Source organism: Myxine glutinosa, chromosome 4, assembly GCF_964187855.1.
Source record: "Myxine glutinosa chromosome 4, kmMyxGlut1.1, whole genome shotgun sequence".
NCBI lineage: Eukaryota > Metazoa > Chordata > Myxini > Myxiniformes > Myxinidae > Myxine > Myxine glutinosa.
The window spans coordinates 17,653,995-17,681,713 of record NC_136264.1 but is presented as its reverse complement, the minus strand read 5'-3'; the positions used below and the strand labels follow the sequence as shown (position 1 = coordinate 17,681,713).

General features: G+C 45.0%; 1 protein-coding gene across 2 annotated transcripts in view; it reads right to left on the bottom strand.

Moving 5' to 3' along the window:
* Positions 1–27,719, bottom strand: part of LOC137424474 (calcium/calmodulin-dependent protein kinase type 1D) — a 99,365-nt gene that overhangs the window by 49,555 nt on the left and 22,091 nt on the right. For both annotated transcript variants that reach the window (XM_068111960.2, XM_068111963.2), the window contains exons 2-3: positions 9,310–9,441; positions 6,790–6,864 (exon numbers count right to left, since the gene is read on the bottom strand). In XM_068111960.2, coding sequence (XP_067968061.1) covers positions 6,790–6,864; positions 9,310–9,441 — 207 coding nt within the window. The remainder of the gene's footprint in view (positions 1–6,789; positions 6,865–9,309; positions 9,442–27,719) is intronic.

The following is a 27,719-nucleotide window of genomic DNA, read 5'->3' as shown; positions in this document are numbered from 1 at the left end:
TGGGGGGAGGTGGGAGAGGATTAAAACATATGAACACTGCAAGGACTCTGGGGTGAATTACCGGGGGTAGAAAAGATCAAGGTTTTCGATGGGGGACGATAAGAGATGGTGGTGAACAGCTGTTTTAAAGACCTGGAGGGAGGAGTGGGATTGAAGGGAGTGGGGGAGTTTGTTCCAGAGGCGGCAGAAAAGGGGAATGAAAGAGTGAAGGTGAGCAGAGAGCCTAGACTTTGGCAGTTTAACCATAAGAGGGTTGCAGGCAGATCTTGTGCGACCTGAAGGAATATTGGGGGGACAGAGCACAGAGAGAGCTGGGGGAGCAAGGCCGGAGAGGAGTCGGTAAATTTAACCGGTAAATAGTTTTTTGACTAATTTTTTTTGACTTTGACTTTTTTTTTTTAGGCCGCATACAAAATAGAATTTTGACTAATTTTTTGACTAAAATAGTTTTTTTGAAACGGTAAATAGTTTTGAATTACATGAATATTCCTTGAAAATGGCAAATTTAGGCATTTTCCAAGCATTTTAAAGCGAAATTCTTGGCAAACATGTATAAAAATGGTTAAAATAAGTATTGACATGCTCCAAATTATAAAGTGAATAACATTTGATAAGTACAAATTAAGATTTGACCATCAGAATTTACCATGCAGCAATAGTTTTGAATTACATGAATATTCCTTGAAAATGGCAGCCATTTTTAAAGATGGCGTCGGAAATGGCATTAAGCTACTCATTTGAAATGTCCATCACTCATTTTCATGGACGTCAGACATCGGTGTAACTAAAAATCATAGTGGGAATTAGTCCCCAAACTTGATACTCAACTTCAAAATTTTTGGACCTGGCTCATGGACTATATGTATGTATGTACATATCTCTATACAGTCGCGTGAAAAAGTAAGTACACCCCATGTAAAGTTTTCACTTTTTCAACATATTTCAACATACAGCTATTTGATCTTCATTTCAACAATATTGATAGATAAAGGTGATATAACATAACAAAGATCAGAAACATTTACATTTTGTAGTCTATTGTATAATTTAAATAAACAAAAATGCAAATTTCGCATGTGGAAAAAGTAAGTACACCCCAACATTTATCACTACTTCAAATACCTAAAATTTGAATCAGGTGCACCAGCTCAGGTGCAAATGATTAGAGCATCGTTAGAGAGGATCTTGGAGGAACCTGTCTTGTTTAAACCTCAGACATTTCGTTTGGTTTGCTCTTTGTTGTTGAAGTGTGCGGCGTCACCATGACTAGATCAAAAGAGCGCTCCGAGGCCTTCAGAAAGAAGGTTATAGATGCCTACAAGTCTGGGAAGGGATTTAAAAAGATCTCCAAACAATTTGAAATCAATCATTCGACTGTCCGGAAGATCATCTTCAAGTGGAGAAGATTCCAAACAACTGCCAACTTGTTCAGGCCAGGCGGCCCCAGCAAGTTCAGCCCGAGAGCAGACCGCAAGATGCTGAAAGAAGTCTCTAAGAACCCCCAGAATGTCATCATGCGACCTACAGGTAGCTCTTGCCATTGTTGATGTCAAAGTGCACGAGTCTACCATTAGAAAGAGGCTGCACAATTTGATCTGCATGGGAGGTGTGCCAGGAGGAAACCTTTGCTGTCCGGAAAAAACATCAGGGCAAGACTAAAGTTTGCCAATGAACACCTAGGCAAAGGCCAGCACTTCTGGAACAATGTGCTCTGGACAGATGAGTCAAAGATAGAGCTATTTGGCCACAGTACCAGAAGACATGTTTGGCGAAAACCAAAGACAGCATTTGACCACAAGAACCTGGTACCAACTGTAAAGCATGGTGGTGGAAATATTATGGTTTGGGGCAGCTTTGCTGCATCAGGGCCTGGGCAGCTCACCATCATAGAATCCACTATGAATTCTTCATTGTGCCAGAGGGTGCTTGAGGATAATGTGAGGCCATATGTCGGAAAGTTGAAGCTCAACCGAAGGTGGACCTTGCAACATGACAATGACCCTAAACATACCAGTAAATCCACCAAGGAATGGCTGAAAAGAAAGAAATAGAGGGTTCTGGAATGGCCAAGTCAAAGCCCGGATCTAAATCCCATCGAGATGTTGTGGGGGGATTTGAAACGAGCTGTGCATGCAAGAAACCCCTCAAACATCGCACAGCTGAAAGAATTCTGCATGGAGGAGTGGGCAAAAATTTCTCCCAGTCGATGTCAGAGACTGGTAGACAGTTATAAGAAACACTTACTTGAGGTTGTTTCTGCCAAAGGGGGCAATACCACCTATTAGAGCCAAGGGTGTACTTACTTTTTCCACATGCGAAATTTGCATTTATGTTTATTTAAATTATACAATGGACTACAAAATGTAAATGTTTCATGATATTTGTTATATTATATCACCTTTATCTATCAATATTGTTGAAATGAAGATCAAATAGCTGTATGTTGAAATATGTTGAAAAAGTCAAAACTTTACATGGGGTGTACTTACTTTTTCACATGACTGTATGTAGATATGTACATATATATATATTGTCATTGCCAAAAATATTGGCACCCTTGCTCTTTTTTCAAATAATGCACCATTTCTTCCAGAAAATTGTTGAAATTAAAAAATATTTAGGTATCCACATACATATGTATTTCTTTGGTTTGCAGTGGAACAAAACAAAAAAGCTGAAACAAGTCCATTCGAAGTACACTGTGCCCATGCCAAGTAATTAAATATCCTACAACGCGGCATTGCCGAGGCGCCTCTGGCCTCTGGCACCCGGCAATAGTGCCGTGCAGCTCATAGAGACTGTATTGGGAGGGAGAGGTGTACAATGATTGATTGATTAATTGCATAATTAAAATCAATAAACAGCAATCATAAAATATTTTCTTCATCAATTGGCTAATAGCATACCTAAACCACCAGTGTTTCATCCAAAGCTGTAACTATTGGAAAATTAATTAAATAAGTCAATAATCGAAAAAATTAAATAATTAATTGATTAATCCATGAATAATTAATCGATTAATTGATTAACCAATATATCAAAAATATCCATTATAGTCACATCACTTGGTCACTGTAGTGTCCAAATATTAGCTTCCTTGCTCAAAAGGTGCTTGAGAAATTGCCCAGATGAGAAAGAAAATAAAGAAATGATTAATAATGAAAATAAAGAAATAGTAATCATAAAATAATTAAATAATTAATGAATTGGCTAATAGAATACCTAAACCACCACCGTTTCATCCGAATCTGTAACTTTAAAAAAATGAATTAATCAAGTCATTAATCGAATAATGAAATAATTAATCAACTAATTGATTAATCAATAAATAAAAAATAGCCTTTAAAGCCAAATCACTTGGTCACTATCATGTCCAAATATTAGCTTCCTAGCTCAAAAGGTGCCTGAGAAATTGCGCAGATAAGAAACCCAAAAATAATTAATAATTAAAAATAATAATAATAATCATAAAAATTTATTTCTTAGTCAATTGGCTATTAGTATGTCTAAACCACCACCGTTCTATCCGAATCTGGAACTTTAAAAAAAACTTAATTAACCAGGTAGTCGCTAATTAAATAATTAATCGATTAATTGATTATTCAATAAATCATTCAATCGAAAGTACCCTGAACAGCCAAATTACTTGGTCATTGTCGTGTACAAATATCAGCTTACTCGCTCAAAAAGTGCTTGAGATATTGCCCAGATGAGAAAGAAATGAAATAAGTACTTAATAAATCAATAATAATTAAATAATTAATCAATTAATTGATTAATCAAAAAATAAAAATACTGTTTTTGGCAAAGCACCTGCGCACTATTATGGACAAATTTCCGGACAAATTTCCGGACATGAGATATTGCTTGGACAAACAAACAAAGAAGATATATGTCGTGCTTAGCACGATACTTGCGAAATCCCTAAAATAAGTTGCTGGCCTATGATGATCACAAAAATAATTGGTGGTTGAATTCAGTGACCTGGTATGCAAATCCTCTTAAAATTTCAAGTTAATCGGATGAAAATTGAGGATTTTAGAAACTTGGCCTATGTTGACATTTTGGCCGATGTTGACCTCAAAAATAGTTGGTGGTAGAATTAATTTCGCTGATATGAAAATCGCATTCAAATTTCCAGTCAATCGGATGAAAATTGAGGATTTATAAGTTTGAAAAAGGTGGTTGGCATTCGGCCTATGTTGACCTTTTGATCTTTTGAACTCAAAAATAAATAGGATACAGTCAGACCACCAACTCCCCCATTTGGTTAAGTTTTGTGAAGATAGGTTTAAAATTGTGACCTGTGGGCAAGTAAAAGTGAGCAGACAGACAAACACACAAAGACAAACCGGAGTGATCAACATACTTGTCAAAAAAACTTTTTTGGGGCAAGTAACAAGAAAGAAACAAGAGTGAAAACTCAGTACTCCCTTTCACCATGCGAAAATGTACCCTAGCATCAATGTTGATCCATGACCTTGGGATGCCATGGTCCATGACATGTTTAGCCATGCGAAAATGTACCCTAGCATCAATGTTGATCCATGACCTTGGGATGCCATGGTCCATGACATGTTTAGCCATGCGAAAATGTACCCTAGCATCAATATTGCATGTTTAGCCATGCGAAAATGTACCCTAGCATCAATATTGGTCCATGACCTTGGGATGCCATGGTCCATGACATGTTTAGCCATGCGAAAATGTACCCTAGCATCAATATTGCATGTTTAGCCATGCGAAAATGTACCCTAGCATCAATATTGCATGTTTAGCCATGCGAAAATGTACCCTAGCATCAATATTGGTCCATGACCTTGGGATGCCATGGTCCATGACATGTTTAGCCATGCGAAAATGGACCCTAGCATCAATATTGCATGTTTAGCCATGCGAAAATGTACCCTAGCATCAATATTGGTCCATGACATGTTTAGCCATGCGAAAATGTACCCCAGCATCAATATTGGTCCATGACCTTGGGATGCCAAGGTCCATGACATGTTTAGTCATGTGAAAACTGCACCCTAGCATCAATATTGGTCCATGACCTTGGGATGCCAAGGTCCATGACATGTTTAGCCATGTGAAAATGCACCCCAGCATCAATATGGGTCCATGACATGTTTAGCCATGCGAAAATGTACCCTAGCATCAATGTTGATCCATGACATGTTTAGCCATGCGAAAATGTACCCTAGCATCAATATTGCATGTTTAGCCATGCGAAAATGGACCCTAGCATCAATATTGGTCCATGACCTTGGGATGCCAAGGTCCATGACATGTTTAGCCATGCGAAAATGTACCCTAGCATCAATATTGGTCCATGACCTTGGGATGCCAAGGTCCATGACATGTTTAGCCATGCGAAAATGTACCCTTGCATCAATATTGGTCGATGACCTTGGAATGCCAAGGTCCATGACATGTTTAGCCATGTGAAAACTGCACCCTAGCATCAATATTGGTCCATGACCTTGGGATGCCAAGGTCCATGACATGTTTAGCCATGCGAAAATGTACCCTTGCATCAATATTGGTCCATGACCTTGGGATGCCAAGGTCCATGACATGTTTAGCCATGTGAAAACTGCACCCTAGCATCAATATTGGTCCATGACCTTGGGATGCCAAGGTCCATGACATGTTTAGCCATGTGAAAATGCACCCCAGCATCAATATGGGTCCATGACATGTTTAGCCATGCGAAAATGTACCCTAGCATCAATATTGGTCCATGACCCTGGGATGCCAAGGTCCATGACATGTTTAGCCATGTGAAAACTGCACCCTAGCATCAATATTGGTCGATGACCTTGGGTTGCCGAGGTCCATCACATGTTTAGCCATGCGAAAATGTACCCTTGCATCAATATTGGTCCATGACCTTGGGATGCCAAGGTCCATGACATGTTTAGCCATGTGAAAACTGCACCCTAGCATCAATATTGGTCCATGACCTTGGGATGCCAAGGTCCATCACATGTTTAGCCATGCGAAAATGTACCCTTGCATCAATATTGGTCCATGACCTTGGGATGCCAAGGTCCATGACATGTTTAGCCATGTGAAAACTGCACCCTAGCATCAATATTGGTCCATGACCTTGGGATGCCAAGGTCCATGACATGTTTAGCCATGTGAAAACTGCACCCTAGCATCAATATTGGTCCATGACCTTGGGATGCCAAGGTCCATGACATGTTTAGCCATGTGAAAATGCACCCCAGCATCAATATTGGTCGATGACCTTGGGTTGCCAAGGTCCATCACATGTTTAGCCATGCGAAAATGAACCCTAGCATCAATATTGGTCCATGACCTTGGGATGCCAAGGTCCATGACATGTTTAGCCATGTGAAAATGCACCCCAGCATCAATATTGGTCGATGACCTTGGGTTGCCAAGGTCCATCACATGTTTAGCCATGCGAAAATGAACCCTAGCATCAATATTGGTCCATGACCTTGGGATGCCAAGGTCCATGACATGTTTAGCCATGTGAAAATGCACCCCAGCATCAATATTGGTCCATGACCTTGGGATGCCAAGGTCCATGACATCTCGACCGGTAACATGTCCGCATGTATTGTTCACACCACATGGTATAAACAATGTGCAGTATCACATCACAACTAGTATGCACAACACCACTGCCACAGCAACAACAATCACGTCACCAAACCACACAACAAAACGGCACACCTATCTCCTCGGTGCCATATACGTGTCGGTCTCCCTGAGCCAAGCCCGGCGCGATGAAAAGTTACTGTGCATGCTCACAGCTGCATGACGAGGTAGAGGTGCGTCGTGTTCTCGTATATCTCCTCCAGCGACACAATGTTTTCATGATTTATCCTGGGACGTGGTAGAGGGTGCAAAGTGAGCTTATAGTCAGCTGCAGTGCTAATCTAAATGAATGCATTAGAAAAGTTCAACATTATGTTACTGTGACCTCACAACACTCTCAATTTCCTGAAAAACACGTGGGTAATGGGAATGAGATGTAGGGACTGCCGAACTACTTTGCACCACACTCAAGGCAAGTATTCAGAAAGGCAAGTATCCAGAAAGGCAAGCATTCAGAAAGGCAAGTATTCAGAAAGGCAAGTATCCAGAAAGGTAAGTATCCAGAAATGCAAGTATTCAGAAAATGCAAGTATCCAGAAAGGCAAGTATTCACAAAGGCAAGTATTCAGAAAGGCAAGTATTCAGAAAGGCAAGTATCCAGAAAGGTAAGTATCCAGAAATGCAAGTATTCAGAAAATGCAAGTATCCAGAAAGGCAAGTATTCACAAAGGCAAGTATTCAGAAAGGCAAGTATCCAGAAAGGTAAGTATCCAGAAAGGCAAGTATCCAGAAAGGCAAGCATTCAGAAAGGCAAGTATTCAGAAAGGCAAGTATCCAGAAAGGCAAGTATCCAGAAATGCAAGTATTCAGAAAATGCAAGTATCCAGAAAGGCAAGTATTCACAAAGGCAAGTATCCAGAAAGGCAAGTATCCAGAAAGGCAAGTATCCAGAAAGGCAAGTATCCAGAAAGGCAAGTATTCAGAAAGGCAAGTATCCAGAAAGGCAAGTATTCAGAAAGGCAAGTATTCAGAAAGGCAAGTATTCAGAAAGGCAAGTATTCAGAAAGGCAAGTATTCAGAAAGGCAAGTATCCAGAAATGCAAGTATTCAGAAATGCAAGTATCCAGAAAATGCAAGTATTCAGAAAGGCAAGTATTCAGAAAGGCAAGTATCCAGAAATGCAAGTATCCAGAAAGGCAAGTATTCAGAAAGGCAAGTATCCAGAAAGGCAAGTATTCAGAAAGGCAAGTATTCAGAAAGGCAAGTATTCAGAAAGGCAAGTATCCAGAAAGGCAAGTATTCAGAAAGGTAAGTATCCAGAAAGGCAAGTATCCAGAAAGGCAAGTATTCAGAAAGGCAAGTATTCCGACAGGCAAGTATTCAGAAAGGCAATTCTTCAGAAAGGCAAGTATTCAGAAAGGCAAGTATTCAGAAAGGCAAGTATTCAGAAAGGCAATTCTTCAGAAAGGCAAGTATCCAGAAAGGCAATTCTTCAGAAAGGCAAGTATTCAGAGATGCAAGTATTCAGAAAGGCAAGTATTCAGAGATGCAAGTATTCAGAAAGGCAAGTATTCAGAAAGGCAAGTATTCAGAAAGGCAATTCTTCAGAAAGGCAAGTATTCAGAGATGCAAGTATTCAGAAAGGCAATTCTTCAGAAAGGCAAGTATCCAGAGATGCAAGTATTCAGAAAGGCAATTATTCAGAGATGCATGTGTCCAGAAAGGCAAGTATTCAGAGATGCAAATATCCAGAAAGGCAAGTATTCAGAGATGCAAGTATTCAGAAAGGCAAGTATTCAGAAAGGCAAGTATTCAGAAAGGCAAGTATTCAGAAAGGCAATTATCCAGAAAGGCAAGTATTCAGAAAGGCAAGTATTTAGAAATGCAGGTATCCAGAAAGGCAAGTATCCAGAAAGGCAATTTTTCAGAAAGGCAAGTATCCAGAAAGGCAAGTATCCAGAAAGGCAAGTATTCAGAAACGCAAGTATTTAGAAATGCAGGTATCCAGAAAGGCAAGTATCCAGAAAGGCAAGTATTCAGAAAGGCAAGTATCCAGAAAGGAAAGTATTCAGAAACGCAAGTATTCAGAAAGGCAAGTATCCAGAAACGCAAGTATCCAGAAAGGCAATTATTCAGAAAGGCAAGTATCCAGAAAGGCAATTATTCAGAAAGGCAAGTATCCAGAAACGCAAGTATCCAGAAAGGCAATTATTCAGAAAGGCAAGTATCCAGAAACGCAAGTATCCAGAAAGGCAATTATTCAGAAAGGCAAGTATCCAGAAAGGCAATTATTCAGAAAGGCAAGTATCCAGAAACGCAAGTATCCAGAAAGGCAATTATTCAGAAAGGCAATTATTCAGAAAGGCAAGTTTTCAGAAAGGCAAGTATTCAGAAAGGCAAGTATCCAGAAACGCAAGTATCCAGAAAGGCAATTATTCAGAAAGGCAATTATTCAGAAAGGCAAGTTTTCAGAAAGGCAAGTATTCAGAAAGGCAAGTATTCAGAAAGGCAAGTATCCAGAAACGCAAGTATCCAGAAACGCAAGTATCCAGAAAGGCAAGTATCCAGAAAGGCAATTATTCAGAAAGGCAAGTTTTCAGAAAGGCAAGTATTCAGAAAGGCAAGTATCCAGAAACGCAAGTATCCAGAAAGGCAAGTATCCAGAAAGGCAATTATTCAGAAAGGCAAGTATTCAGAAAGGCAATTATTCAGAAAAGGTTTAACGCCAAGTACCTGGACAACACCGCAATCTCATTCTCCACCGTGTTCTCCTTTCCCATGAGAACATTCTTATTCATACACTTGATGGCGGCGAGCTGAGGTGAGTGTCGGGATTGTGCTAAAAACACTTCCGAAAATGCACCACTGAAAAGGAGAGCAACAATCAGAATTAATGGGATGGCCATGTGGTCTGCAAAGATTTGACTGGAAGTCTTTGAGCATGGGACAAGAGTGGCATGGAGGGAAGTAGGTGTGGACAGGTGGTGTGGAGTTGTCATGCAATGACCAAGGACAATAAGGAAAGATAAGGCGAAAACACTCGAGTGAGATAACGGCTCCACTTAGAACCTTTGATGAATGTAAAAATAAAATAAAATAGGGGGCTTGAGGTTCAGGTAGAACAGAGGGCAGCAGGACATGGACAGCTAATCCAGCAGCGGATACAAACATCATCTTCAAACTCCAGCATTTTAGAAGAGTCGCATTTTAATTTGAAAGTGTTGGAGATAAGAGGTCAAATTAGGCAAAAAAAAGAGGTCAACACTAGAAAGAAAAATATAGGGATTTAAAGGTGGCAAAGGCAGGAGAGTCGTTCTCATGCGCACCATGATGAATTAATTATTTAATTAAATACAAGTGTGCAAGGAATGAAAATTTGGATCAGGCTATGCAAATGCGAAAGTTCTCCAGCATAAATCACGTGTATAGTTGGTTCTCCTTTTGGAAGGGCCAGTCATCGGATGAGGTTGTGACTTGTGGAGGATGGCGTTTCCACTTCGCGCCATATTTAGCCAAGTAAGCGGAGCATTCAGTCTATTTTCTTGTACTGCATCATGCAGTCGCAGTCACAAATGTCAACAAGGTATTTTACCAGAAACAAGGGCCTCCAGCCACTGTTTAAGGAATGGCGAAGCTGAAATTGGTAATAGATGACCCAGTTATCTCGTTTGCACTCTTTTATAAGGCTGAGTACCCTGTAGGCTCGGAGTTAACCTGATCAATAAGGACCTGGTAATCCTCTATATTTCTTTTTCTTTTCTTTCTCTCTTTCTTTTTTTTTTTTTTTTTTTTTTTTCTCTCTCTCTCTCTCTCTCTCTCTCTCTCTCTCTCTCTCTCTCTCTCTCTCTCTCTCTCTCTCTCTCTCTCTCTCTCTCTCTCTCTCTCACCCCCTGCTGGCCGTTTGTGTGTTGGGCATGGCAAGATGGTGGCTGTGCATGTGTGGTGAGGTGCGAACTGCTCTGACTTTCGATCTTTCTACCCCCCCCCCCCTTTTTTTTGGTCGTTGTTTTCACCTTTCCTTTCCATTTTTGTTTATTTTCACATTGTGTATTCTCTGTCTCCCCCCACCACTCCATTTTCATCAAACCCGGTACCACAACCCTCGTCCTCCCTTCCAATTTTCCTCCACCCACCTCCCAGTTCCAGCCCCCCCACCCCCACTCGGTCTTCCCTTCCTCTGACCGTCCCCTCCCCTACCCCCACCCCACTCGTTCCCATCACCCCACTCGTTCCTGTCACCCCACTCCCCGCCTCCATTGCATTCCTCGCATGTGTTGCTATCTCTATTTATTTTTTTTCCACTTTCGTTTCTTCCCCTGAGATACAGAGAGAGAGAGAAAGAGAAAGAGAAAGAGAAAGAGAAAGAGAAAGAGAAAGAGAAAGAGAAAGAGAAAGAGAGCCCACGCCTTTCGGGGAGATCGAGGGGTGAGTCCATCGACACTCTGACGGGTTGTCGTGATTTCTCGCCCTTTTCCTCATTGAGAGGTGTTTCCTCGTGATAGTTTCGCTCGTGCTGGTGTATTCCGAGTAGCGCTTTTCCCTCCCCCCCCCCCTACTTGTACAGAAAGCTGTACCCCTCCTCCTCCCCCTCCACCCTCCCCAAATGCATCTCGGCTTAGGCCGAGGGTTTTCCGATCGTCGTCAAGTCAGCACGTTCCCGCGACGCGGCCTTTGAGGGATTGACGCAGAAACATGGCGTGGTTTGCGTTCCCCCTAACGAGGTCAGCGTGGAAGACATCGTTATTGCGGTGGGTAACATTAAACCGGGCTCGAGAAAATCCGTGCAGCTTCACGGATGAACAAACGCCTGGTAATATTAGTAGCTGAAGAGCAGCTTGTACATGTATGAAATTGTGGCGACCGGTTTGTCTACCAAGAATGGACATTTTGTCCTGGTCTCCCCACTGGACACCCCAGCCGTGAAAGTATTGATATCAAATTGTCCCCCATGCCTGAAAGACGATTTAATTTTAAAAGAGCTTTCTCGGTATGGTACAGTGGTGTCGGAGATCACGATGTTATCTCTGGGGTCTCACAACGAGCAGGCTAAACACACACGTGCTCAACGCGGTATTTACGTTTCGTGTGGGTAATCACGAGTACCAGGTATATGCGTCCACGGAAACGTTAAAATGTTTCGGCTGTGGGAACTTTGGGCATCTAAAACGGTTTTGTCCACAAATTTTCCCCACAGTAGCCGAGCAGACAACACCCCCTGATACTGTCACAGAAAATGTACCATCGACATCGAAAACCTCCGTAAAAGACAACCTTTGGGATGGTTTTACACTCGTCTTCTCTTTGAGAAAGAGGAAAACACCTCGGAATGTCCCTCCACCCCGTAAGGAAATGAAGGTGGTGTTAGACTCCGATGCATTGGACTCAGTACCACCTGATAAAACATCGATGAGTAATCGATATGGAATATTGCTAAATGTGAATGCAGATCCTCTGCCTGCTGCCTATATGGACCCTCAGCCTAATGTGGAGGAGTTGCATGCGCTACCTCCAGATGAGGTTGGAGTGCAAACTACGTTAAATCCTTGTGCGGAGTATGACAAGTCGGGTCCAGATTCGACTGGGGGGCAAAAAAAGCAAATTTCGACCCCTCAGTGTTCCAACGCACCTGACGGCGATCTTTCAAATCAAATAGTCGTACCGGCCAATTTAGAAAATGTACCTGAGCACAATGATTGTCCCGAGGAAGAACCTCTAATTGTGCAACAGGTTGCAGAATCGCCCCTCCCCCCCACATTACCCGGGCTTCTGGTGGAACCTCTCCCTCAAGCTGTTCCTACAGAAACAGGGCAGGATGACACCTGCACACCACAGAGTATTCTGGTGTCTCAAGAGCCAGGGGTCCCAGATAGTGCTTCTGACATGTCAGAGATGGAATCCTATGACATTGAGGAATTCTCCACATACAGTGATTCCAACGTCTTACCATCGCAAATACGCAAGTTTCTGAACCAGACTTTTAGAAAAAGATATATTGAAATAAAAGATCATTTTTCTGATCTACATGGGTTTATTGAAACGGCAAGGTGTATTATTCGCCAACCCAGTGACCACAATTTCACGGAACCCCATTGCAGTAGGCTTAAGAAACACATTGTTAAAGCAAAAAACGAACTAAAAGGATGATACGCATATTTAATAATAATAATAATTCATTTATTTTGTATAGCGCTTTTCAAGAAGCCCAAAGGCGCTTTGACAGAGTGGAAAACATAATGCATAACAATACATGAAAACAACAATTGCAAAAAGACAAGAATCAATAGGGAAATATTTAAAGCAAAAGGAGGGAGAAGGAGAAGAGATAGTCAGGGGTTAAATGCTGTGGGTTGAATGTTGAATGCAGTGTTGAACAGGTGGGTCTTTAGTGATGTTTTGAATGTGGTGAGTGAGGAGGAGTCTCTGATGGTGTGAGGTAGTGAGTTCCAGAGGGTGGGAGCAGCGATGGAGAAGGCCCTGTCCCACCAGGATCTGAATTTGGTCCGGATGGAGGGGGTCAGGAGGTTGGTACCAGCAGAGCGGAGGTTGCGGGTGGGAGTGTGTCTGGAGAGGAGGTCAGCCAGGTAGGATGGGGCCAGGTTATGGAGGGCTTTGTATGTCAAGAGGAGGATTTTGTACTGGATTCTCTGGGGGATGGGGAGCCAGTGAAGCTTGTAAAGGACGGGGGTGATGTGGTCACGGGTCCGGGAATGGGTGAGTAGACGGGCAGCAGAGTTCTGAACGTATTGGAGTTTATTGGTGATTTTTGAGGGTGAACCATAGAGGAGGCTATTGCAGTAGTCCAGACGGGAAGTGATGAAGGCGTGGATGAGGGTTTCTGCAGCCACGGAGGAGAGGGATGGACGGAGACGGGCGATGTTTTTCAGGTGAAAGAAGGCTGACTTTGTGATCTGTTTAGTGTATTTGTCGAAGGAGAGGGTTTGGTCAAAGATGACGCCAAGATTCCGGATGTGAGGGGAGGTGGATACCGGGATACCGTCAATGTTGAGGGCAAAGTTATGGGTGGATTTTGTGAGCGTTTTTGGGCCAATGATGATTATTTCAGATTTATTACAGTTAAGCTTGAGGAAGTTGAGGATATTTCCCTTTCCTTACCTCTTTTACATCTCCATGACTATTTTTGGTCGCCTCAATATAAATGGTGGTGCGAGCCAGTCTAGGATGCTCCAAGTGGTCAAGTGGTGAAGTGAAGTGGTCAAGTGGTCAATGCTCCAAGTGGTCAGCCTTCTCCCAATTATCAGCAAAGTCATGGAATCCATCATTGCTTCGGATATGAAATCTTTCCTCTTCTCCAATGGCTTGATCTCTGATCATCAATTTGGTTTCAGACCTGGTCACTCTACTCTGGACATGCTGCTTCTGCTTTCTCAACAATGGACGGAGGTCCTCAATGCCAAACAGGAAATTAGAGCTGTCTCCCTTGACATATCATGTGCCTTCGATACGGTCTGGCACCCCGCTCTGCTCACCAAACTCTCCTCCTATGGTATCCATGGAAATCTCCATGCATGGCTGGCGGACTTCCTCTCTAGTCGAAGTCAACGTGTGGCCCTGAATGGGTTTCTCTCATCTCCTCTTCCGGTTCAGGCTGGAGTTCCCCAAGGCAGTGTTCTGGGCCCTGTGCTTTTTCTGGTCTTCATCAATGATCTCCCTGACTCTCTTGAAAATCCTCTATCTCTTTGCTGATGACTCTTCTCTCTGTCGCTCCATTCCTCATCCCTCAGATCGGCAGTCTGCAGCCTCCTCACTCTCTGCAGACCTGGACAAAATCACAGACTGGGCAAACAAGTGGAACATGTCTTTCAATCCTGACAAATCTCACACTCTTATGATGTCTCTCCGAAAAGACCGACTGGACAACCCTCCCATCCACTTTCTGAATAATCCTCTCCAAGAAGTTCTGTCACTCAAGCTTTTGGGTCTCACTATCTGCCATGATCTTTCCTGGGAAAACCACATTTCAAATCTGGCCTCCAAAGCCAGTCGCCGACTGGGCATCCTCAATCATGTGAAGTCCTTCCTTGGCACACCTGAGCTCCTCACAACATACATGGCTTTCATCCGCAGCTCAATGGAATACTGCTCTCCCCTCTGGGCTGGTGCTCCTGCCTCACACCTAGCTCGTCTTCATGTTGTTGAAACCAAAGCATTCAGAATCATTGGAATCTCCCACGATGAAGCTAACTCCAAGGGCCTCTCACTCACTCACCGCAGGCAGGTTGGTGGTCTTTCCATCTTCTACCGACTCCTCTCTGGCCTTGCCCCCCCAGCTCTCTCTGGGCTCTGTCCCCCAAATATTCCTACAGGTCGCACAAGATCTGCCTGCAAGCCTCTTATGGTCAAACTGCCAAAATCAAGACTCTCTGCTCACCTTCACTCCTTCATTCCTCTTTTCTCCCGCCTCTGGAACAAACTCCCTCACTCTCTTCAATCCCACTCCACCCTCCAGGTCTTTAAAACAGCTGTTCGCCACCATCTCTTATCTTCCCCCATCCAAAACCTTGATCTTTTCTACCCCCGCTAATTTAACCCCAAATCCACTTTTTTGAAATACCAACTTCTGTCCTGGAAGTCCCTGGTGTCCTTGTGTTTTATACTTCTCCCACCCCACCCCCCCCCCCTTCCCACGCCTCCTCCCCCCAAGCCCCCTCTCTCCCACACATCTCCCTGCTCTCAAATGTTGTATTTGTGTGCTTCCCCTTCTCTCCCCATCTTGTCTTCCGCTCCCTCCTTTTTATATATTTTGTTTGTCTGTTTGATTTGTTTGTGAAATAAATGTTAGCTCTTTCACGAGCCTCAATTCTGTATTTCCAAAAAAAAAAAAAAAAAAAAAAAAAACCTTGTAAGGCAACGGAAACTAGATGTGGCTTTCTTACAAGAAACCCACTCTACTCCATCGTCTCACGCTATCTGGAATCGAATGATGAAAAAGGCCGGCTACTTTAGCGATTCAACCTCTCGTACAGCAGGAGTTGCCTTTCTAATTAATCCCCATTTTTGCCCGCTCCAACTCTCATTTCAGGAAATAATCACAGGTCACTTAGCTTCACTGGATTTTGTTGATGGAGACATTCATTTTACTTTAATAAATGTATATGCCCCTTCAAAGGGCACAGACCGACGAACCTTCGATGACAGGTTACGACTCTACATGATGCAGTTGGACTTGCAGAAGTGCATTATAATAGGCGGCGATTTTAATTGCACCCTGCAACCTGAGTGCGATCGGAATGGCGCAGAACCTCACCCCGGACCAGCCAGACTGTTATCTAAAATAATAAAAGATTTTGGTTTTCAATTTATCTGGCGGATACAAAATCCAGGCACCCATCAATTTACCTGGTGTAAGGTTGCCAATAATCAAGTGGCCCTCACCAGGCTTGATAAATTTTATATAAATTTGCCATTTGCCAACCTCTCCCCCACCACTGAAATTTCCCCGTCTGGTTTCTCCTACCATCACCTCATTACCATGAGTTACCATGTCGGGTTATCTCCAAATCGCCACTCTTTTTGTAAACTGAACATTTCCATATTAGATAACCACTCCTTTAGGAAGGCCTTTGAGAGGGTGTGGTCCAATCTGAGAGGCTCCAAATCCAGTTTTAAGGACCAGCGATTGTGGTGAGACAACACAAAGGTCCAAATTAGAAGTTTCTGTCAGCAGTTTTGTTTTCTAAACACACAGGTAGAACGCAGAATGAAAGTGGAGCTGGAGAAGGAGATTCTCCAGATTCAAACAAATTAAAAACCCCATCCTACCCCCAAAAAGAAACTCAGACTATATGAGAAGAAGTCTCTTCTTAATAATATCATTTCTAATCAAACCCAAGGAGCACTAACGAGACTACGCTTTCAGCACCTCTACCTCCTGGATTCTCCGACCAGTGTTTTCTTTGATTTTGAAACAAAATGTCCTCATTCCCAAATTACTTCTTTGAAACGTCCTGATAATGCAATCACGACCAACCCTGTAGAAATTAAGAAGGATGCAAGACTCTTCTTCTCTACACTTTACCAGGCAACAGATGTCGATGCAGAACTTGTTCCGAGCGTGTTTGATGGTGTCGGTCCACTAACTCCAAAGCAAAGAACGGATCTGGAGTCACCGCTCACGCTTGAGGAACTTTCTGTTGCCCTTAAAAGCCTGGACAAAGGAAAATGACCTGGCCTGGATGGTCTGCCAGTGGAGTTCTTCGAGAAATTTTGGGACTTGATTGGACCTGATTTGCTTCTGCTTTTCCTGGAGAGCTTGAAGAAGGGTGAACTTCCATTGAGCTGCAGGAGAGCCGTGCTTACTTTGCTTCCTAAAAAAGGAAATTTATTGCTCATTCACAGTGGAAGCCAGTGTCCTTATTGTGTACGGACGATAAAATTTTCTCAAAGGCTTTGGCCTTACGTCTCTCGCCCCTACTAGGAGACATTATACACATGGACCAGACTTATTGTGTTCCTGGTCGCAATATTCAGGATAATATCTCTGTTGTCCGAGATGTCATTGAAATCTGTGAGATTAATTATGAAAGTTGTGGCTTGATCTTCCCTGACCAGTAGAAAGCTCTTGACTGTGTTTCTCATACATATCTTTTTGAGGTGCTAAAATGTTTTGGTTTTGGACCTCTCTTTCTATCCCATATACAATTATGTTATTCAAACATATCGGCTATCTTAAAGATAAACAATGAACTTGTACCCCCCTTTTATGTTGGGAGAGGGGTAAGGCAGGGCTGCCCTCTGTCAGGAATTTTGTATGCTTTATCCCTTGAGCCCCTCTTAAATACCTTTCGGAAGTCCTTGTCTGGTGTTACTTTTGGAACCCACCCCTTAAAAAGCATTGCTTATGCAGATGACATCTGTGTCTGCATCTGACAGTCAGAAGACGTTGATTTGATGATGAGTGCATTGGATCTCTTCAGCAGGGCATCATCGGCCAAGATAAATTGGACAAAAACAGAAGCGCTGTGGCTTCAACCCTCTACCTACCCCCTACCTGCCCCCCCCTATTTCCTCTCCCTCCCCCTCTCCATGCCAATCTTTCATGGAGAAGAGATGGGATTAAGTTCCTAGGGGTGTTCCTTGGCCCTGGGAATTTTGTGCGGCATAACTGGGAAGGCTTGTTGGCACACATTGAAGTACTGTTACTGAAATGGAAGAACTTGCTCTGCCAACTGTCCTACCTAGGTAGGGTACTAGTCATCAACAGTCTGGTTACCACTAAGTTATGGTACAAGGTTCTTTCCCTGCAGCCGCCCAAAACTCTGGTGGAGGACATACAAAAATGCATCACCCATTTCTTCTGGTCCGGAAAGCATTGGCTGAGACCAGAGATTCTAAACTTACCAACTGCAGAGGGTGGCCAAGGGCTGGTCAATGTCAAGTGCCGCATCATGGCTTTCCGCCTACGAACAACATGGTGCTTCTTGTTTGAACCATGTTTGGCCTAGAGACAGCTTACCAGCTGCATCTTACGTCAAGCGGGGAAGTTGGACCTTGCACAGGAGCTGTTCTTGATGGACTCGACCAAGATAGACCTATCGATGCTACCTGCCTTTCACTGAAGCCTACTGAATGCATGGCAAGCCTTTACCAGTCTCCGTGACCCCTCGACTTATGTTCGATCCATGTTCTTCAACGAACCATTATTTCACAACTCTGTATTTGGTGAGTGGGTGAATGAAAGCACCTTCATTCAAAAAATTATAAATGCCTCAGTAACAAAAGTGTGTCACTTGAGAAACACCACCAATGACAGGTGGATCAGTGCTACCACGCTGGCTTCGACGGTTGGCATTAGATCGTGTCGCAGAGTTGACAGCTTTCTGAAAATGGTGCTTTGCATCTATTGTGCCTCAAATGGCTGGGCAAGCAACCCTCCCGTACCCACCTCTGAATCTTAGCCACCCTTCCCCAATCTTTGTCTATCTGGTTCTCTCAGTTTGGAGCCGATTCGTTTTGGCCGCTCTCTATCCTTTTCTGGGAGCAATCGAAAGACCCTGTATGTGCAATGCTTAAAAATCATTTTTTCCTTCGTTGTCCTCCCCTGTACCCTGTAGATGGCCTGCAGTCCTGCCGAATACCCCTCCCCTTTACCCTATTTGGGGGTGGTACTATAAACAGCCTGTGCCGAAACGTGTTGGGGATCTTCAATGGAGAATTGCGCATTGGATCCTACCCACAAATTCCCTAATTCACCGCTTCTCGCAAGCGATAAGTGAGCAATGTCCATTTTGTGGACAAACTGAAACCTTGCCCCATGCGTATGTACGCCGTGACCGGTTAACTCCTTTATTTGTTTTTTTTTAAATGTTACTTGCACGGTTTTCCTTTGTTTTTGATTTTCCTGCCTTTATTTTTGGCCCAAGTGGGCGGTTCAATTCCCCAACAACAATTTTAATTCACTTCTTTCTTGCGCAAGCCAAGTTGGCGATATATAAGACCAGGAAATCAAAGATACGGAATGATTCGTATTGTACAGATGTTTTGGAAATGTTTAAAGCTCTCTGTGTTTCAAGAGTGAAGCTGGAATTTTGTTGTTGTTCTGAGGTACAACTCTTTGAGGAGCAGTGATGTGTGAGAGATGCATTTTGCAAAATAGCTGAGGGTCAGTTAGTATTTACTATGTAGTTGTTTTCCTTAATACTTGCTTGTTTATTTTCTGATAATTTGTTTATTTATCATGTAAATGCTTGTGCAACTGTTGTGATTGTTTTCTTTGAATCACCATTTATTGGTTTTTTATACTTTTGTAATAAAAGGACATAAAAGTCAAGTCTCTCTTTCTCTCTTTCTTTCTCTCTTTTTTCTCTCTTTTTTTCTCTCTCCTTTTCTCTCTCTTTTTCTCTCTCCTTTTCTCTCTCCTTTTTTCTCTCTCTTTTTCTCTCTCTCTTTTTCTCTCTCTCTTTTTCTCTCTCTCTTTTTCTCTCTTTTTCTCTCTCTTTTTCCCTCTCTTTTTCTGTATCTTTTTCCCTCTCTTTTTCTGTCTCTTTGCCTCTCTTTTTCTCTCTCTTTTTCTGTCTCTTTTTCTGTCTCTTTGCCTCTCTTTTTCTCTCTCTTTTTCTCTCTCTTTCTCTCTCTCTCTCTCTCTCTCTCTCTCTCTCTCTCTCTCTCCCTCCCTCTCTCCCTCTCCCCCCTCTCTCTCTCTTGTCCCAGCTTTGGGAACGAGTGGGGGGGGGGGGGGGGGGGGGACGTTTGTCTGCCTGCTGCACAGCTCAGGGTGCAGGCACGCTTGACCGGCGCCATTGTTCAGGTGCTTCGACGTGCGGTCCTCTCGGCGACCGACCCCACCAAAGTGCTCGTCGAGACCAGAGCTGAGTGCCCAAAGACAAAGGGGGGATTTTATTTTTGTACACCGCTCCTTTCCTATGCCTCCCAGTGTGTACCCTGGATTAGAATAGGTACACCGTATCCCTGCGTGTCGTAAGAGACGACTAAGAGGGTTGGCGTGAGGAAGGGCATCCGGCCATAAAAACATTGCCTCAAAAAGAGAACCATGACAATTACAACTACATATGGGCAGGGTACAGCCCGAAGTGGAGATCGGTTTCTGAGGTTTGGGACATGGATTGTAGGGACAATGACAGGGAGATCAGGAGAAGTGGTGGAAGTATTGGTCAGAAGAAGAGTGGACATATGTTGTGTGCAAGAGACGAGATGGAAGGGAAGTGCTGTGAGAATGGAGAAGGGTAGGAAGGGACAGAAATACACGTTTGTGTGGCAAGGGTGCCCAGAGGGCGTGAATGGTGTTGGTGTCCTGTTTTCTGAGGAGTGTGTAGACAGTGTGGTGAGTGTGACTAGAGTGAGTGATAGGTTGATGATGGTGAAAATGATGATTGGAAAGCTCTTGGTGAACGTCATCTTGGGATATGCTCTGCAGGTTTGTCGGAGCGATGAAGAGAAGGACAAGTTCTGGTGTGCGATATTGAAGCTGATGGAAAATGTGAAAGATGAGGAAGTTGTTGTGGGAGGAGGAGACCTAAATGGACATGTGGGAAGGAGTATGGATGGTTTTGAGGGAGTTCATGGGGGTTACGGGTATGGTGTGAGAAATGGAGAAGGTGAAAGGATTTTGGAGTTTGCTGATGGAGCTGATTTGTAATACTCAGTTCCAGAAAGAGGATAATAAGCTTGTTACATACACGTCAGGTGGGTCGACGACAACCGTTGACTACCTGATGGTGCGTAGGCGAGATAGGGGGCACCTCCGGGACAAAGGTGATCCCGGGGGAGGAGGCTGTTTCACAGCACCACTTGGTTGTCTGCGACATAAGGTTGAAAGGTGCGAGGAGAGCTCGGCGGGTGAAGTACCAACCGAGAATGAAGGTGTGGAGGTTGAAAGAGGTGACAGTAAGGGAGGCATTAAAAGAGAGGCTGAGTAGGGTAGAGAATGATGTGGTTGAGCTTGAAAGTGGTTGGATGTCAATGAAAGCTAGTCTGTTGGGAGCCGTTGGTGAGGTATGTGGATGGACAAAAGGACCACCGAGGCACTCGGGAACATGGTGGTGGGATGATGAAGTTGGAAAGAGGATTGACGAGAAGAGGAAGAGGTTCAAGGAGTGGCAGAAGGCGAAGGGTATGGGAGCAGAAACAGCAGAGCATGAAAGTTATAAGGCAGCCAAGAAGACTGCAAAGAAAGAGGTAGCAAAGGCGCAGGAGTCACGTAGGAAAATGTTCGGAGAACGCTTGGATTCGGAAGAGGGTCAGAGAGCGGTATTCAGGATTGCAAAGCAGATAGCGAAAGAGAGGTGTGATGTGATGGGGGTGAGTTGCTTGAAGGATGAAGTGGGACAAATCGTTGTGGACCCAGATGGAATTAAAGGAAGATGGAAAAGATATATGTAAATGCTGTTGACTACAGAGAATGAATGGGATGGCAACATAGAGAGTAACCAAGTTTTAAGACCGGCAGAGAAGATAACTGAGAAGGAAGTTGAGGAAGCGATAAAAGCAATGAAGAGTAGAAAAGGGCCGACAGGAGTTGTGGGAGATATGTTGAAGGAAGCAGGAAGTTGGGGTGTGAAGAGAATGACAGAGATCTGTAATCTGGTGGTGAAAGAAGGCCGCATTCCAGTGGATTGGGAACTGAGTACCCTAGTCCCTCCATACAAGGGGAAAGGTGACCCTCTGGAGTGTGGCTCGTACCGAGCGATAAAGTTATTGGAGCATGGAATGAAGGGATTGGAAAGGGTGTTGGAGAGGAGGATAAGGAAGAAAGTGAAGATCGACGAAATGCAGTTTGGATTTATGCCAGGAAGAGGAACGACAGACGTGCTTTTCATTGTGAGGCAGTTGCAGGAGAAGTACATGGAGAAGAGGAAGAAGTTGTTTCTCGGGTTTGTTGATCTGGAGAAAGCATTCGATAGGGTTCCACGCAAAGTATTGACATGGGCATTGAGGAAGTTAGGAGTGGAGGAATGGTTGATCAGAGTAGTGATGGCTGTAATTAAATTGTATCTAAGTTGAACCCAGGAGTTATGCTCTCTCCAACCACTGAGAGGCGTCTATAAGAACTCGGACGGCCATCGCTCCGGATCATTCCTGTGACATTTAATCTGTGACACGTAGACTCGATCGGTGCGTATATGTGGGTGATCTCGGCTTGCTTGCACTGATTGATAATTGCTGAACTTTTCCTTGATTATATAATCCTGATATATTGCATGATCGTATTTTTACAGGATGTTGCCAGAGATCGAATTGTCATTAAACCTACTATTGGGACAATGTTGTGGATTTGACTTTCATAACAATGAATGACAATTCGTCTCTTCGTCTTGAACGTGACACGAACGAGAGTGACATGACGAGTCACAAAATGATCCAAGTGCCGATCTTCGGAGCAGACCCTCAAGCGGTGGACGCGGATGCCGAATTGACACATTGGCTGAAAATCTTGGATAACCAATTCGAGGCTCAGGAAGCTGTCACCGATGAAACGAAACTAGAAGTACTGCAATCAAAGGTACACCATAATGTGTACAGGGCAATTTAGCAATGTGAAACGTTCGAAGCAGCCGTGGCTGAGCTGAAGCGTATTTACATTAAAAAACGAAGCGCGGTCTATTCCCATCATTTGCTCGCAATACGACGACAACAGCCCACGGAGACTCTAGATCACTTTGCTCAAGACCTCCGACGTCTACTGAACGAGAGTGCCCCAGAGGTACGTACTCATGAACAAGTCTGTGATGACCTTGTTCGCGATTCTTTCGTCGCCGGACTTAGGTCCCCAGTCGTCAGACAGAGACTTCTTGAAGAAGCCGATTTGACACTCGCCGAAGCACTCCGGCTATCTCACGTGTATACCCAAGCACGGGAACAATCCCACGCGTATGAACATCCATACGTCACTGCGGGGACATCTCGACAAACTCGACCGGAGAGAGCTACCGCCGAGGTCGTGGATGCAGCCTCGGCACCTCCGCCGGAATCGGAGACCCCAGCCACTCCCGAGGATCCTGCAGCCTTACCCAAGCCCGGAAGTAACGCTACGTGCTATTTCTGCAGGAATCGGAATCATCTCAGGTCTGTTTGCCCAGCTAAAAATGCGACATGTCATTTGTGCTCAAAGCCGGGTCATTTTGCAAAAGTTTGCCGATCGTCGCGGGGCAAATGAGCCCACTCGACGATGAATGTGCTTATCGCCGAGCCAGCGGGCCGAGCGGCGCGCGGCGCGCCTCGCCCGACTTTGATGGGGATCGCCCCTTCCCGTGGGCCCCAAGCTGAGAGCTCGACCTTGGTGAGACTCGCCGTGCCGACTAAACAAGTGGCGCAAACATGACAGTACGCGGTGCGACCGTCCTTGGCCGGCATTCTTCCGACACCCTGCCAACTTCCTGGATTGGCCACCCGAATGGCTAATGTTGGTTTTGAAACTCCGCACGTGGCTCGAGCGCCCTCTGGAGGCTGCACGTATGATCTACAAGCTACTGTCACGGCACGAAAGCTGGGAACTTCACGCGTGGCACGTGCGCCCTCTGGAGGCGGCACGACTGGCCTACAAACGACTTCAACGGCATGAAAGACTTTAGCTGGCGTTGGATCCACTTGCGAGGCACGAGCCCCTCGCCTAGACGACTCGATAACTACAGGTCCACCTGGCCTGGCTCGTGCTATCATCCCACTCATGATCAAAGGAATTTTTGCTAATGCTTTGATCGACAGGTTCCACGGATAGTTATGTGGATTTTCGACTTGTGCAAAAACATGGATGGCCGATTCTTGGGACAAGATGCCGAATCTTTATGGCCTCTCAGGGGCTATGGCTCAGCACAAAAGGGGAATGTCGACTGAAGCTTGTGATTAAGGGACGAATGTTTCCGGATGTGCATCTAATGGTCTGACCCGCATTATGTGCAGAAGTTTTGCTCGGACATGATTTTCTCAAGTGACATGGACGCTTGGAAATGGAATTTGGTGGCACTGATACGCTTGCTGTGTGTGCTCTTGCAGGGATGGAAATTGAGCCGCTGTCGCTGTTCCCCAATATGACCTCGGACTCTACACCTGTAGCGGTTAAATCGCGACACTACTCACGAGCTGACGCGCAATTCATTGCGGAAGAAACGGCCCAGCTATTAAAGGAAGGTATCATAGAACCTAGTCGGTCGCCATGGCGGGCCCACGTTCTGGTGGTACGAAGTGAAGCACATCGCAAACGCATGGTAATCGACTATTCGCAGATGATTAATCGGTTTACACAGCTGGACGCCTACCCCCTTCCGGGAATGGAATCCCTGGTTCGGCAGGTGGCACAGTATTCGGTCTATAGCACCCTCGATCTACGTAGTGCGTATCATCAAATCCCCATCTCCAAAGCCGATCGCATCTATTCAGCATTTGAATCGGGTCAAAGGTTATACCAGTTCACCCGGCTACCTTTTGGGGTCACGAACGGGGTCGCTTGTTTTCAGGGGGCTATGGACGACCTCATCGCTAAGGAGAACTTGACTGATGTCTTTGTATATCTGGACAATCTCACGGTTTGCGGGTATGACCAGGAACATCATGATGCTAATCTGAAGCGCTTCCTCGAGGTCACACAGAGGTATCGCTTAACAATGAATGAGGCTAAATGTCGTTACTCTGCTCGCATGATAGATCTTCTGGGGTGCACCATGACCCACGGCTCTGTTGCTCCGGATAAGGAGCGTCTGTGACCCTTGCTCGACATGGCCCCGCCCTGCAAACGTGCTTCGCTGAAGCGTGCTCTCGGGCTGTTCGCTCATTATTCTAAGTGGGTACAAAATTTCTCCGCGAAGCTCCACCCACTTGTGGACTGCGAAGCATTCCCCATGAGCCTTGCTGCCAAGGCCGCTTTCCATAGCCTTAAGTCTGACATCGCTGGTGCCGCTGTGGCGACGATTGACGAAAATAAATCTTTTGTTTGGAAAGTGATGCATCGGATCATGCGATAGCTGCAACTCTCTCCCAAGGGGGGTGCCCTGTGGCCTTCTTTTCGCGACCTCTCTCCTCCGCTGAGCGGAGACATTCTTCTGTTGAAAAGGAGGCGTATGCCATCGTCGAGTCGATTCGGCGTTGGCGTCCCTACTTGCTCGGACGATGCTTCCAAATTATCACGGACCAACAGAGCGTTGCGTTTATGTACGACACCCAGCATGCTCAACGCATTAAGAATGAGAAAATCACTCGCTGGCAGATCGAACTCACCTATTTCTGCTGCACAATCAAATATCGCCCTGGGAGGGATAACCTGGTTGCCGACGCCTTATCGCGGCCGGCGACGTGTGCGGGCCTCATATCTTTGGAGGTTCTGCGCGCTTTGCACGACACTTTGTGCCATCCCGGGGTGACGCGTTTCGCTCATTTTGTGCGTAGTCGTAACTTGCCCTACTCAGTTGAAGACATTCGCCAGATCTGTCGCAATTGTTCTGTATGTGCTGAACTCAAACCGCGTTTTTACAACCCTCCTATGGGAACACTGGTCCGAGCAACTAGGCCGTGGGAGAGATTGGCGATGGACTTCAAAGGGCCACTGCTGGCGTCACCGGCATCGAGTAACTCTCGTTACCTGCTCACTATCGTTGATGAGTTCTCGAGATTCCCTTTCGCTTTCATGTGCGTAGATATGACAGCCGCCATGGTTATCCGGTGCCTGCAGAACTTGTTTTCTATGTTTGGGAATCCGGCCTACGTGCATACCGATCGAGGTGCGGTGTTCCTGTCCCAGGAGGTGAGGAACTTCTTACTCCAGCATAATGTCGCTTCTAGCTATACCACTCCGTATAGACCGCAGGCGAATGGACAGGTCGAACGCTTCAATGGTATTATATGGAGAGCCGTCACGCTAAGCATTAAGTCCCTCGGCCGAGGCCTAGATAAATGGGCTTGGTCGTTACCTACGGCACTGAACTCGATCAGGACTTTACTGTGTATGGCAACCAACCAAACTCCCCATGAACGGATGTTTCATCACCGGAGAAGTTCGGTTAGTATCCGATCTTTACCTAGTTGGCTTGCAGAGCCGGGACCGGCTTACCTCAAACATGAGGTTCGCATGAGTAAGTATGATCCACTAGTGGATAAGGTGCAAGTACTCCAAGCTAATCCCGAGCATGCTCGAGTGTTGATGTCTGATGGACGCGAGTCAACTGTCTCTGTATGCCACCTGGCCCCTTGCGGGGAAATCGACGAACCAATTTACGAGTCTATGGACTCTACTGTTGCTCCGCCTATGGAGCATCTGCCGGCCATCTCGCCACCAAATACACCCCAACCTGTAGGCTCTGTGGTGCCACCTTCGTCACCTGACTTAGGCGGCTACTCCGATGCAGGGGACTCCGGACTTGGGGATGTAGTACCCGGTAGTTTCCGGACCCGTGCTGGAAGGGAAATTTGTCGCCCCGAACGCTACGGATGGACCGACTGACATGGACGGACAATCGCTGCCCTACTATTGCTGCTGCGTGCTTGATTCCTGCCTTAGCGGAAGTGTAGTTTTAACGGCGGGGAGAATGTAATGAAATTGGATCTAAGTTGAACCCAGGAGTTATGCTCTCTCCAACCACTGAGAGGCGTCTATAAGAACTCGGACGGCCATCGCTCCGGATCATTCCTGTGACATTTAATCTGTGACACGTAGACTCAAACGGTGCGTATATGTGGATGATCTAGGCTTGCTTGCACTGATTGATAATTGCTGAACTTTTCCTTGATTATATAATCCTGATATATTGCATGATCTTATTTTTACAGGATGTTGCCAAAGATCGAATTGTCATTAAACCTACTATTGGGACAATGTTGTGGATTTGACTTTCATAACAATGGCAATGTACAAAAGAGCGCGCACAGCTGTAAGGACGAAGGACGGGAACAGTGGTGAGTTTGAGGTGAAGGTGGGAGTGCATCAGGGGTCGGTACTAAGTCCACTACTATTTGTAGCTGTGATGGAGGTGCTGGCTCAGAACGTAAAGGAGGGTTGTTGTATGCAGATGATTTGGTGTTGATTGCGGAAAGTATGGATGGACTAAAGGAAAAGATGAACAAGTGGAAGGAATGTATGGAGACAAAAGGTCTGAAGGTGAATATCGGAAAGACAAAGGTGATGGCAAGTGGTAAAGCATGCGGTGAGGTGGAAAGAACTGGGAAGTGGCCCTGTGCTGTGTGTAGGAAGGGTGTCGGAGTGAACCCCATTCAATGTACAATGTGCGCTGAGTGGGTTCATCAAAAATGTAGTGGTCTGAGAGGGTCATTAACCAGTGTGGCAGCTACATTCAAATGTAAGGTGTGCACAGAGGGAGCTGCAGATGGAGGAAATGTTGAGGTGGATCTTGGAGACGGCGTGAAGCTGGAAGGTGTGAAAACATTTTGCTACTTCGGAGACATGCTGAATGGAGAAGGTGGATCAGACTCGGCAACGGTTGCTTGAGTGAGATGTGCATGGAAGAAGTTTCGGGAACTGAGTAGCGTGCTGATGAGGAGGGGAGTGTCGTTGAAGCTGAAGGGGAAAGGTGTATCCTGCATGTGTGAGAAGTGTTATGATTTATGGGAGCGAGACATGGGTAATGAACGTTGAGCAGCAACGAAGGTTGGAAAGGGTGGAAATGCGAATGGTTCGATGGATGTGCAGAGTATCGTTGAGAGAGAGGAAGACAAATGATGAATTG